Raw genomic sequence first — 13,750 nt, 5'->3', positions numbered from 1 at the left:
GAGAGAAACATCAATCAGTTGCCTCCTGCACATCTCCTACTGGGGATATGCCCGAAACCCAGGTACATGCCCTTGACCGGACTCGAACCTGGGACCTTTCAGTCCGCAGGCCGACGCTCTATCCACTGAGCCAAACCGGTTTCGGCACCCTTGAAAATTTTAATTGTCCTATGTCACTCCATGGGCTTGCTGCTGTGGCACCCTGTGGTACCTTGGGGCACAGTTTGAGAACTGTGGATCTAACACAGAATTATTATTCAGGTTTGAAGACAAAAATTTTGGAGAAAAATCAAGATCACAGTGTCATATTTGGTATTACCATGAATGTTAGAATTGTATAAAGAGTTCAAATTTTTAAAATATTGCTCTCCATGTATCCTTTAAAATGCATGCCTCCTTTTGTGTGTATGTGGCAGTTTTATAACTTCACTTGACAATCAACAGTTAGTTCTCATCCACATTAACTGTTGGTAGATTTCTGAAAGTAGTGACAGGTACATAGGTAACCCATGTGTAGAGCTTGCTTGGTGAATCTTCATTCTCATTGTTTTCTGGACAACCACACCTGGATATAGTGTGAGACATCTCTTATTCCATGGCCCAGACAGCTTTGTTGAACCTGGTGTCAATGCACACATCTGGATTTCCCACCTCCTTTATGGCAACTTTCTGGACCTCTGAGTACCTGAGGGGCACACTTCTTAAAACCCACTCTATGGATGGGCACGTGAATGTTGATGGTGTATTCTCTGGTCACTACCCCGTTGATGGCAGAACGGCCCTTCTTCTTTTTGCCACTATTCTTTGCAGGAGCCATTCTGCCAGGCCCAAGTTGGAAAGAAAGTAAATGCATGTCTTTTATTCTGTTTTGTCTAATTGCTTTGGGATAGACTTCTATTTTACAGATAACAAAACAGAAACATAATCATCTGGCATGAACAGTAAAATGTTAACATCATGGAGGTCAAAGGTAAATGCTTGCATTGAAGGAGTGAGAAGCAAGAACAGTACATGATAAATGTTTCAGCTGATAATAAATGCAATAAAAATATTTTATAACACCAACTGCACAGGGTGAACTCAAGGAACTTTGCAAGTTTAACTGAACCTCTCTTTTAAGCAAATTGATTACTTGAGATTTTGTATGTTCAAACCAGTTTACAAGGAACTTGATTGTTTTACAAAAGAATATTATTTTATATTCCATGGTACATTTAAAGTATGATATGGTTCACTGAAATTAAGATGTATGCCTAACTTCTTTGAACGTATTATTTTATAAAATATCTCTTTGTTGTTTACATTGCATTTTGAGTTTTCTGACTTTTAGGAGGATAGGAAGCAAAATATTCACCTACTAATTGTATATCAAGGGAAAATAAGACAGAGAGAAGCAGTGAGTTTATTAAGCATTGAGCAGTAGGAAATTAGAAGGCATCACTTATTCATCTGAGTTATAAAAAATATGCATGTAACAAATCATGTTTGGTATGTTAGTATCTAACAGCCATAGTTCTTTTCACAATAAGGTGATGACATATAACCGTCAATAAATAAAATCAAAAGTGTCTATTTTACAAGCTCTTGGATTAGTGTTAGTATATGTGACTTAGTCTCAGTTCTATTGACATAGTCAAGGTAATGCCAACATATAATATCCCATGAGTGATGTGATTGAAATAGGCTTACTGACAGACAGATGGAAGGAAAAACTTACTTCTATTTGCCTCCTATAGCCATGATAAAGGGTTTACTTTGATTAGTGTAACTTCAGTTTATATTAAAAGCATGAAGAACCACAAAATCTTCAACTCACTTTGCCTCATTATTTTGATAGCAGATTGGCCAAACAAAGTACAGATCCCAGAGCATTGAGTAAAAACACCTCTGAGACATCATTGCAAAGTTATTCTGCAACCCAGACTGAAATACTGTGATGATACCTTCCTTGGGGCTTCTGTTACTTTAATTATGAAGAGATTACAGAGCTTTGCATTCCATAGTCAGATGCATGTCTCCCCCTTTCTTTTCACTGCTTAGGCAGAGTACCTGGGACTCTTTAAGGTAAAAATAAAGGCATTTCTTTCTCTGGAATTTTGGGGAAAGCAGGGAAAGCCAAGATAATCCCCATAGAGAGGTGGTCTTTTATAGATCTGCATACTAGCTCTATTGTTGTTCAGGTGTCCTGAACAATTGTCTTCAAGATTGTGAGCCATATAGTTCACTATCTAAAGTTCCATTTAACTATCATGATGAATTGGCAAAAAGAGGATGGGGAGGGATGTGAAAGGGTTTGTATAACAAAGAACCGTAAATCATCTCTGGTACAGTGAGCTTTCTGTCATTCAGCCTGTGGGCTTGTCAGGGGAGCTGCAGGGAGAAAGATGAGAGGGAACAGGGTCTTTCAGCTGCAGGGCTACAGCATCCGCCAAAACAGGAGAGCCATTTACTCCCAATGAAATCCTCCCTTAGGTATTATTCGCTTATTCACTTAGGAAAAACCTATCAAGCAAGTGCCAAGTATGTGCAAGACACTTCTAGATGCTCTTGGGGAGGGAAGGGGAAGGAGTACCTAGTTGAGTGAGATGCAGTGCCTACCTGCCTTCCTTACTGTCCCCCCCCCCCGCCCCCCGCCACACACACACAAATAGGACTTTTTTTATTTATTGCCATTAAAAGTCTGAATTTTAAATAGATTCTTGGACAAGAGGCTTATCCGTCAGCTTGTTCAACTTGGCAGCACCCATCTCATCCTCAGTAGCTTTTCAAAATTGCTTTCTTCACTATGAAGCTCCATGAGTTTTCTCAATTCAGACGTGGGCTTCTTCAGCATTTTGCCTTTTCTAACAAGGACATCACGGAGCAGATAAACAGATTGGCAAGCGTTCCTATGCCTTTTCCAAAGCTATCTGGGATCAATTTATTGACCACTTCTTTCAAGTCATTTGTCTGCATCTCTAGGGTCTTTATTACCATCATCCTCTTCCAGATTTGGTGGACTTGTTGATGCTGAGCATAAGAGGTCTTCCAAATCTGATGGTTATATTTTTTTGTAAAACCAACACAGAATAGACGAAGCAAGTAACCATCATGACATCAACATGAGCTTCAACCATGGTCTGCCATTTTTTGACCATGGAGCACATTTTGCCATGGGTAAGATCCCTGCCATGGAAAACAACTAGGCAGTTTTGTCCTGAATATTCTCAGTAATTAGCTTGAGTTTTCTAAATGCAACTTCATCATTCTGTACATCAGCTAGGCTTATGTCAAAAACATGACCCTTGAGTCCATCTGATGTGATTTGGTTCCTTGAGTTCTTGTGACTAGTGTTTTTCCAATATTTCCTATATTGAACATAGCTGGTGCTTTCACATCACACCAGTCTTTCTTAGACAACGGACCAACAACTTTCTTCTTGGCTTCCTTTTAGCCACCTTTGATAAGGTGCTTATTTTGGCCAACAACCATCAGTCTGCTTAGAGAGTTAAAAGGCCTGCCTTACTATTGATTAGACACGTTTATGACAAGGACTCTGCCACTTCTTCAACATCGTTGTTGATCCATTATTAGGATGTTCCTCCTTTTATGAAACAGATGTATTTCCAAGCCTTTCTGGCATTAAAGTAAATTTCCATCAAGTGCCTCTCCTCTACATTCTCGGGAAACTGTCCCTGTTACTTTGGGTTGGAATTAGTTACCTACATTCTTGTAGCCCTCGCGCATGCGCGTGCTGTGACTTCTTCAGTAGGCCTTTTTGAGGCAACTGTCATAGATTCGAACGTGAAAGGGCATGGGCTCTAGAGCCAAACAGCTCAAATTAGAATCCCAGCTTCACTACTTACTAGCTGTGTGTGATCTGGGTTAGTTTCTTAACCTCTCTAAGCCTCAGTTTCCTCCTCTGTAAAGTGGGAATAAAAATAGTTCCAATTTATTAGAACCTCGTGAGGCTTAAATGAGATAAGTTATGACAGCATTTAGAAAAATGCCTGGAATAAGTAAGCGCAGGACTGCTTCGTCATTCCTGTTAGGCGCTTTATAGGTGACCATTTCACAGGTGAGGAAGCTGAAGCTCATAAAGACTGACTTAGGTACACTGGAGGAAGTATGGTACTGCATTTAAGAACTCCGGAGTCATGTATACCTCATGCGTGTTCCTTCTCTGCCATTTATTATCTATATACCCCTGAACAATTAATTTAATTTCTTAGCCTTCATTTATTTATTTGTAATATGAGATGACAATTGCTAAACAGTATCTACCTCACTGCTTAGTATGAGCATCAGTAAGATGATGTGTGTAAAGTGCTTGGCACTCGGAATGCACTCAGAACACTGGAAGCTGCTATGATTACCAAAAGTCTCCCAGTCGACAAGAGGCAGGGCCTGGATTTAAATGCAGTGGTCTGACGCCCACGTGCTTGCCCTTTTCTAATAAATTCACCACCAGCTCCCTTGTTCTCTGAGCTAGAATTCTAAAGAATCAGCAGAGGCAGTCAACAATTGGAAGGCTTGTTTCAAGTCCAAAATATTAGTTTATAGTCACCTTTTGATGATTGGAGTTCTCACAAATATGTACTCACCCATAATCTTGAACTAGCTTTTCTGCTCTCAATCAAAGGAACATACTGCTGCCTTCACCCACGAGGATTTTTCAAAACACGTGCCTTTGAAAGAAATCACCATCCCAGAGAAAGCATTACAGACTTTCCTGCAATGAGGAATAAGATTCACACGCAAGGTTGTGGAGTGAAACCCAAGTGAAAAGGAAAGTTAAAAGCTTGCCTTCTTCCTTCCAGCAAGCCTTGCTTTGGACGACTGCCCCTCCCCAGCCCCAGGAGGGGAGAGAGACCAGCCATAGGGTCAAGGAGTGGTGACCAGGTTAGCAACAAGGGCAACAGTGGGAGCAGACAAAAGAACAGAAAGTGGAAGCGGCTGGCTGAATGCCTGAGCATGTTTCTTTGCTGAAAGAGAATGGCGGGAACAACGAATCAAACTGAGAGAAAGGAGGGTGGAGGGGGAAGAAGACAGCTAATGGATGGGGTGGCCCAGCAGGGGTCAGAGGTCATGAGGGCACTCGGTGAACTAATTGGCCACTCTGTGCATATTCACTTTCTGCTTCTAGTCTACAAGCTAGGCCTTGAGAGAAAGTTCTGGGGTTGAAGCTGGCTTTATGTATTTATTCTCTGAAATCTGAGGCCAGTAGTGGAAGGCAACTGAAACTGAAAAGTGAGACAAGAACTCTCTTTCTTTCTCCTGAAACAGCTGACCAGGGACCACCTTCAGCAAAAGAAAATGCTAAAGACTCCACTTCATTCATTCATTCATTCATTCATGCATTTCATCAGCAGCAGCATCGTCATTATCATCATCATCACCATCACCATGTCCATACGTTAATTGGATGCCCTAGTAAATGTTATACAAGGCACATTCCAGATGGGAAAGGATTATAGGCCTTTGGCTTAGAATGTATAGACTATCAGAGTTAGGTCTGGGCTTTAGGGATCAGCTAGTCCACTTCTCTCCCTTTTTGATCCTCACCTGAGGACATTTTTTCATTGATTTTTAGAGAGAGTGGAAGGGAGGGGAGAGAAGGAGAGAGGTAAAGAGAGAGAGAGAGAAACATCGATGTTAGAGAGACACATGGATTGACTGCCTCCTGCTCGCACCCTGATTGAACCTGCAAGGGAGGTATGTGCCCTTGACTGGAAATTGAACCTGAGACCCTTTGATCTGAGGAAAAACACTCTAACCACTGAGCAAAGATGGCTAGGGTTAGTTCACCTCTCTTATTTCATACTAAAGGAAATGAAGAAAACAATTTCTCAAACTCACAGAGAAAGTAGCAGACAAGGGAGCAGAGCTTAGGTCTTCTCACCCTCAGTTCAGAGATTTTTCCATTACACTCTACTAAACACATTAACTATGAAAATGTGTGCAGACTGGTGTAGTTAACAGCTCAGCCTCTGGGTGAGATAGCCGGGGCTAGAATGTGGGTTTCCAGCTCTGGGCCTTAAGGTAATTCCTTAATCTTTCAAAGCAACATTTTACTAATCTGTAGGGTTGTTGTGTGGATCAAATGAGGTAAATGCATGTAAAGTGAGCACATGCTTCAATAAATTTTAACTATTGTTGCCACTATTGCTATTACTTCAGAGCCCAGTATAGACTGTGCTTACGATGGTAAACATATAACACAATGAATACCAACTCTGTCCTCCCCAATAATCTCCACGGGCAACACATTCCAAGATGAAAACCCTCATTCCCTCTCACTTAAGAGAACCTGTGAAGACAGGAGGGAAATGTTGGAGTCCTGTCTGAACTTTCTACGGACAGAGCTATCCACATCTGGAATGAGCAAAGGGCTTGAACAGGGCCAGGCACATCACTAGCTGTCATTGTTGTTTGTTATTATTCTTGGGAAGGAGGGAGCTTTTTGTCACTGCAGAGGTTCAAGCATAAGACTGGCTTACCTGTTGTAAGGGAGACTCTTGGATCAGGTGGCAGTTCGGAGAATTTTCTTTTTAACTTTTGTGTAGTTGAATAGAACCAGTTTGCCTCACTCTTCCCAGAGTTCTGAAACAGACCATCATGCTGGTACTGTTGTACATGGATTCTGGAGCAGATGGAAATACGAAAGAAATGTAGATCATCTATGAACATTGTGCTCGCCTTCCCTCCAATGGGGCTTTACATTCTGAGCACCATAGGGTCAGAGAGTGGAGACTATAAGCTTCTGCCCCAAATTTAACTTAATATATATATATATATATATATATATATATATATATATATATATTATTGATTTCAGAGAGGAAGGGAGAGGGAAAGAGAGATAGAAACAACAATGATGAGAGAGAATCATTGATCTACTGCTTCCTGTATGCCCCACACTGGGGATTGAGCCCGCAACCCAGGCATGTGCCCTGACTAGGAATCAAACCGTGACCTCTGGCCAGGGTCCAAATTTAACTTTGAAGCTCCCTTCCTGTTCTTTCCAATTTATACAGTCACTCATTCATTCATTCATTCATTCACTCATTCATTCATTATTGTAGTTTGATTTACAGACAAAAAAAATGACACAACTTAAGTGTTCAATTCAATGAGTTTTGATATTGTATACACTCATGGCACCTCCATTCAAAAAAGATATAGAACAGTTTTATCTATCTGTTGTAATGTGTTACCTTTCTCAAGAAGCATATTGCATTTAAAAAGAGATATTCCAGGACAAAGAATGCCTTTGTCCAATTAAGTGACTCTAATAGTGGAATTTTAGGGAGATACCTGTAAAAGACTCCACCTATTTCTGATTTTTTAACAGATTCATAGACTCTCAGACAACTCTTATCTTGTCCAATCTGCAATTTAATATAGTTATCCCTATACTACATCACTGACAGTCCTCCAGCCTTTACCAACTACCAGCGTGGGTTCAGTTCAGAGACAAACTGTTGAATAATTCTTACATGGATCCACAATCTGCCCACTGGTCCAGAGAGCAGTGTTTTCTCCTCTATGTAACACCTCTCATGAATTTATTCTCTTTAGGTCTTCCCTTTCAGACTATTCAGATATTTGCTATTGTCTGAATGACACAGTTCCCAGACTTTTCACTCTCCTGGTTATTACCCTCTTTAGGCTTTCTAGTTGGTCAATGTCCCTCTTGAAAAGTGATGCCCAGACTTTAAGGTCAGGTCTTATTACAAACAAGATGCGTCTCTTTTGTCATGCAATCTAGACACAGTTATTTCCATTGATGCAGTCTAGATTTTTGTCTTTTTAGTAACTATGACGCATTGCTGCTGACTTATGCTAAGATTAGGGTTAACTAAATCCATCTATTTTTTTCATTTCAACTACATTACTTAAAAGGTGTTATTTGTATGTTTGAAAATAGAGAAGAAAAGCCCTGAAGGCAGGAATATATGTGTGTGTGTGTGTGTGTGTGTGTGTATGTATATATATATATATATATATATATATATATATATATATATTCTTGTTAAAGGTCTAAATGGGTGCTGGATACTATAATCTGGAATTGACTTTCAAGTCTCAAAGTGAGGGTCCTTGAAAGTATTAGTAACTCATCATTGACCTGGCAGAAGTTAGCGGAAGGGTAAGTTTTCGGATAGGCTTCTCCATCTCTGGAGCAGGCTGGTTGATTTCATTTACTGCCTCATGCATACACCATTCACACACCAGAGCAAACATGAAAATGTGTTTTCAGAATATAAGTCAAGGGCATAGCTCCTATAGAACTGTGGTGTCTGGGGTCACTGGGATATGCACACACGTGTGTAGGGCACGGACAAGTACACTCACCACACCGCCACATTTGTGATGAGCAGTCCCTGGAAACAAGGGCGCCTTCAGGGGAGCTGCAAGTGCATGGGGTTGTGGTCTCCATTCCCAAGGGTGGCCACTTACTTCCTGCGGGGGTGGGGTGGGGCCTGCCCCCTTGGAACTGAGTCCAGGTGGGGCCAGTCTTTCCAGAGGTGTATCCAGGTGCCTGCAGACATAGTTCCTACCAGGGCTGCTAAACACATCGCCTGGTCTTAGGCTGGCAAGGGAGGCTGGCAGGAATGCCTACCTCACCGCCCCTATGCAGAGGCCTGTGCTCCATTTGTCAGGGATGCTTTCTTAGGTCAAAGGGAAAGCATTGTTGCTGCCCTGTGGCCAGGCAAACAAGCAGCTGGCTTTGAAGTCCCAGCAGGATTTGCTCAGGCTGGAGCTGGGAGACGGAGGAGAGGCTTGCAAGCCTCCCCCGAGCCAGGCTGTGTTTGTTAACCCGGCCAGCCCGCCTAGGCCTGGGGTGTTTGATGTCTCCAGAGAAGTGGGAGGAGGGAGGCTTGCTCTGGGGGCCCCTGAGGGACATCTTTCAACTCCTGCTGAGCCTGCAGTCCCACCCAGGAGCAGAACGCAGCCCAGGCCGAGTCCAGAAAAGCCTGGGACAGGGCTGCAGTGTCAGGAAACACCCCGTGCCCTCCCTTCCAGGTGGCATACCGGGGCGGGGTTTAGGGTAAACTGCAGAGTGTGCTGCTTCCCTTGGACACCTGTTTGTGTTCGGGTGACATCAGGTAGGAATAGATGTCAAGGGCCCTCGCTGGTTTGGCTCAGTGGAGAGAGCCTCGGCCTGTGGACTGAAGGGTCCCAGGCTCCGTTCCGGTCGGACAGGCCCAAGCTGCGGGCTGGATCCCCAGTGGGGGGCGTGCAGGAGGCAGCCAGTCAGTGATTCTCCACCATCATTGTTGTTTCTATCTCTCTCTCCCTCCTCTCTGAAATCATTAAAAATACTTTTTAAAAATACGTGTCAAGGGAAGACTTTTTTTTTAAATTCTTACCCCAAGATATTTTTCCCATTGCTTTTTAGAGAGAGTGGAAAGGAAGGAGGGAAGGAGAGAGAGAGAGAGAGAGAAGAATATTGATGTGAGAGAGACACATTGATTGATTGTCTCCCACAAGAGCCTCAACCAGGGTTGGGGATCAAACCTACAACTCAGGTCCATGCCTTTGACTGGGAATCGAACTCGAACACCTCAATGTATGGGCCGACACTCTAACCACTGCGCAACACCAGCCAGGGCATCAAGGGAAGACTTGAAGGGAGAGAGAGAGGCATCCAAAGGTGGCACTGGTGCTTTAGCAGCCACAGGCCTGAGGTTCCCACTTGCAGAGTCTCCTCCTCCCCTCCTCACCCTCCACCAACTGCTTCCCTGCCTCCAGGCCTCCCTGCCTCACTGCCTCCTGCACACACACCCCTCCCCCACTCCTACCACCTACAACCTAAGCAGTTTGCCTTTCTCCAGGCAGGGATAGCCTGCTGTGTGCCTGACTTGGAAGCTACAGGTGGACCAGAGACACTACCCACCTGTTCTCCCCCCCACCACCCCCCAAGCAATAAAATGCACTGGGTGAGGAGCCCTGGTTGTGGGGGGGAGAAACTTCTAGAAAGCAGAAGCCTGGGTAGGACAATGCTCCCACTGGGCTGGCTCTCTGGGCTTGCCTCACGATATCACTACATTCCAAAGCATGTTTATGACCTTTCGGGCCTGGCCATAGGGAATAAGGCAAGAAATGAAGCATTATAATTAACCAGTTCAATGTTCCATACAATATTAGCCATGAACAACTCCACCCCTCCACCCCTCTCTCACTCTCCCACACGCCTCCCTCTTTCTTTCCTAAATTCCCCATTCTGCTACAACCAAATGTGCACATTTCTACTAGGTTCTCACCGCCACCCCCAGCACTGTTCTCTGGTCTGTCCTTAGCTGCCTACTCCTCCTGCCCCTGACACGTGGCGACCGAGAGAGCCTGTTTACGAGAAGACCTTAACATCTGGAGTTATAAATCCTTCCAGGACAGCCGCTCTATCTCAGCGCTAATGCTTGCGGTGCCAGCAAAAGGAGGCTCACCTGGTTGTGACCCATCCCCTCTTACTCCTTGGAGTTCACTGCTCCTCCTCTGCAAACATGGGACAATGGGCAAATGGAGTTACCTGTCTCAACAGGTGCTAGTCTGGCCTCACTTTCCTACAGGGTGATGGGGAGGTCACCCTTCGGCCCACCCACCCTGGGCATTCCTGTGATTGCGATAGCCCACTGTTGAAGGTGATCCTCCCTTTGGCCTCCCATGACTTCAGCTGTGGGAGGCTGGGTCCACCTCAATGGCTTTAGAAGTCATCACTTTATCTACTAAGTTCACTGGCCAGCAAGCAGGCATCACCTGCATTGTCTGGGAGGGCCTCTGAGTTTTTCTCTGTCCCGCAATGGGCAGTTTCCATACTAGCCTTCCCTACTAAGAACCTTGAGAGGAGCTGTTTCTTATTCATCATTGCATCCCTATGTCCAGCAAACTGCACAGATCATAAATATTTGGCAAGTGACTTAGGCAAATGCCGTCGTACTCATCACCAGCAAATAGTTGTACTTATTGGGGGTGTCTTCTGTGTAGTGGCGCTGCTAAGCGGCAGGAGAACAGACATTAATTAGGCACCATTCCCACTCTCAGGGGCTCGCACTGGAGTCAGGAGACCCAGAGAAGCTGCCCTTGCCAGAAGGTCAGAGGAAGAATGGGAGCTGGATTCCCCAGGGACTTTGCTCAGGTGACCAAAGTTTGCCAAAGAGTAAAGTTACTACAGGTGCCCCCAGACCCTGATGCTCATTCACGGTTCATCTCCGTGTATTCCAGAGTGGAGCTGTCAACTTGCTCTATGTGATTCAGGATCCTGGTCTCAAAAGTGTGAATAAAAATAAAACAATATTGCCCGGCCAGTGTGGCTCAGTCGTTGAGCATCAACCCATAAACCAAGAGGTCCCTGGTTTGATTCCCAGTCAGGCACATGCCTAGGGTTGTGGGCTCGATCCCCAGTGAGGGCCATGGAAGAGGCAGCCAATGGATGTTTCCCTTTCATTAATTTTCCATTTCTCTATCCCACTCCCCTTCCTATCTAAAAAATTCAGTAAAAACATTTTTTTAAAGTAAAACAATATTGTCTCCACTTGGAAGGAATTGCTCAACCCTTTAGCCCTAGAAACAAGGGAAGTGAAACTTGCCCCCACTGACTGGACTAGAGCCGCACCTGTGAGCAGCGACCATGCTGCTTGGTTGGTCTCCCTGTGGATTTGAAGCCAGAGCTGTCACCACCCTCAAGAGAAAGAAAGGCATCTGTCTAGAGCTCAGCTCATCCCAACACATTGAGTGCCTTGTCTGTGCTGAGTGCTGGGCTGGCCACCAGAAATGGAGAAAATAATAACAGGGGTACAGTTCCTCTTCTAGGATGGGGAGAAGGACAGCAAGTTGATCTCTTGGGGTTCAAGAGTCAGCCCAGATGATGTGAGGGGCTGCTGCTTTATCAATGCCATGGTCTCATGGAGGGGACCTTCGCTGCATAGGTGGGGTCTAGAGGCGTGCAGGGACAGTGGGGGCACTGGCAATGGGTGACATTTTCTGCTTGGCTCTTTTCAGCCTGTGCTTCTGAAACCTTTCTACTGAAGGGCCATTATTGGCAGAGAAGAGTGAATTCGCAGTTCTCAAGGGGCCTAGTATTTTAGGTCACCGCAAATAGGAAATTTCTTTGAAGCCCCATATTTTACCTTAAAAATGCACGTGAATCTTGTATTTTCTACCATGATCTATTGATTTGCTTTTATATAAAAAATGCAGTAAAATTATTTGTCTTTCAATAAAATTGATGCTCCAGAAAGACGAATTATTTTTCTGTGGCTCTTGTATCCCCGGTTCACTGTCCTACCTACACCTTAGTTTGAGAAGTATGCCTTTTATTTTTAATCCTAACCCAAGGATATTTTTCCATTGCTTTAAGATAGAATGGAAGGGAGGAGGGGGGGAAAGAGAGAGAGAGAAAGAGAGAAACATCAATGTGAGAGAGACACATCGATTGATTGCCTCCTGTACCAGGTACATGACCTTAACCTGGAATCAAACCCATGACATTTTGGTGCGAAGCTGATGCTCTAACCACTGAGAACACTGGCCTTTTAGAACATCAGATCTGTATACAGGTACCACATCCAGGGGTTCCACCTTAAAGGAGGCTTCTAACATGTTTGCATGGACCACATCCTCATTCCAAAACACTCTTCAGGGTCTGTCCTATGCTGCCTTGGTCACACATGCGTCTAGTCTGACCCTATGGGACCATCCTTCATGTCTAGGCTGATCTTGGTCCCTCCAGTAGGACTTGGATATCAGGTGGCCAGTAACACTATTCCTCAAACACCTAGGGGCAGTGGCTCCAAACCTTCTGTAGTCTCCTTCGCAAGGAAGGGGGCAGGGAAGGGGAAGCAGTAAGCCTGAGATCCTGAGGCAGATTGAAAACTACAATTAAAGTGGGTACTTACTGAACTAGTTATCAAAAGGGTCCTTGGCTAAGTATTGTCCTCGCAACTGCCTTGGTAGGCTTTGGCACCACACCCACCTTGCTTTCCCTGATACACCTGCTCCTTCCTACAAGGAACCTAGGAGCCAAGGTTGCCTACTTGTCTGATGAGGTAGAAGTTAGATGACCTGAAGTCTGTAGTAGGTTTGTTATGGATTCATTATATCAATGGTTTTCATATTTTAAAAGAACTGCAACCCATTCATTGATTCATTCATACATTTGCTTATTCAGTCAACAAATTTTTGAAGAGAACCTACTATGCACCAGGAACTGTATGGGGTACTGGAGATATAGTGTGAGCAAGAATAACCTGGCTTGGGCCTGTTTAGAACTTTCAAGTAGGAGACAGAACTAAACAGATGGCCTTCGGGGAAGCCAATAAAACAAGCTCAGATGGGACAAGCCCAGGGCCTTCTGCAACTGGCTGCTCATGCCCTGGATGTTCTACCAAAAAGCCTAAGTACACAGTTAGTAGGTTCAGAACTAAGTTGGGAGCAATGGTGAATTGCCTGCAACTTCTCATAGAAAGGTAAAAGAAAACATAAAATAAAATTCCCCTCCAAGTTCTCCCTAACTGTCCAGCTGTACCTAGAGACGATGCATCAAACCCTAAGTGTGCAAACACTTGAGAATGAGGAAATGCATGGTTTCATTTAATCCCCACATTTGAGTTGTGACATTAAATGGCATGATTCTCTCCCACTTCGCAGCTACAGAACTCGAGACCTTAGAGAGCTCATTTCTGAAGCTCACCTGGCCAGGAAGGGACTGAGATGGGGTTTACAAAGGAGGTGGGGAAGAGTAGGGCCTGGGGCGTGACTCTTGACTCTA

General features: G+C 44.3%; 1 protein-coding gene and 2 pseudogenes across 3 annotated transcripts in view; all 3 read right to left on the bottom strand.

The window, feature by feature from the left end:
- Positions 1–444: 444 nt before the first annotated feature.
- On the bottom strand, positions 445–823 carry LOC308532347 (large ribosomal subunit protein eL31-like; annotated as a pseudogene). The gene has a single exon. The product of its transcript is annotated as a large ribosomal subunit protein eL31-like (transcript).
- Positions 824–2,659: 1,836 nt separating this feature from the next.
- Positions 2,660–3,471, bottom strand: LOC308531705 (small ribosomal subunit protein eS1-like; annotated as a pseudogene). Its single transcript has one exon. The product of its transcript is annotated as a small ribosomal subunit protein eS1-like (transcript).
- A 3,068-nt stretch (positions 3,472–6,539) lies between these two features.
- The window catches only part of HNF1B (HNF1 homeobox B), a gene marked incomplete at its 3' end in the record, with an annotated part of 69,816 nt that continues 62,605 nt past the window's right edge, over positions 6,540–13,750 (bottom strand). The window contains exon 9 of the mRNA XM_081108772.1: positions 6,540–6,622. Coding sequence (XP_080964898.1) covers positions 6,596–6,622 — 27 coding nt within the window. The remainder of the gene's footprint in view (positions 6,623–13,750) is intronic.

This window comes from Myotis nattereri (genome assembly GCF_964212035.1).
Source record: "Myotis nattereri genome assembly, chromosome: 16".
In the NCBI taxonomy this organism is placed as follows: Eukaryota; Metazoa; Chordata; class Mammalia; order Chiroptera; family Vespertilionidae; genus Myotis; species Myotis nattereri.
This window is presented reverse-complemented; position numbering and strand designations above follow the sequence as displayed.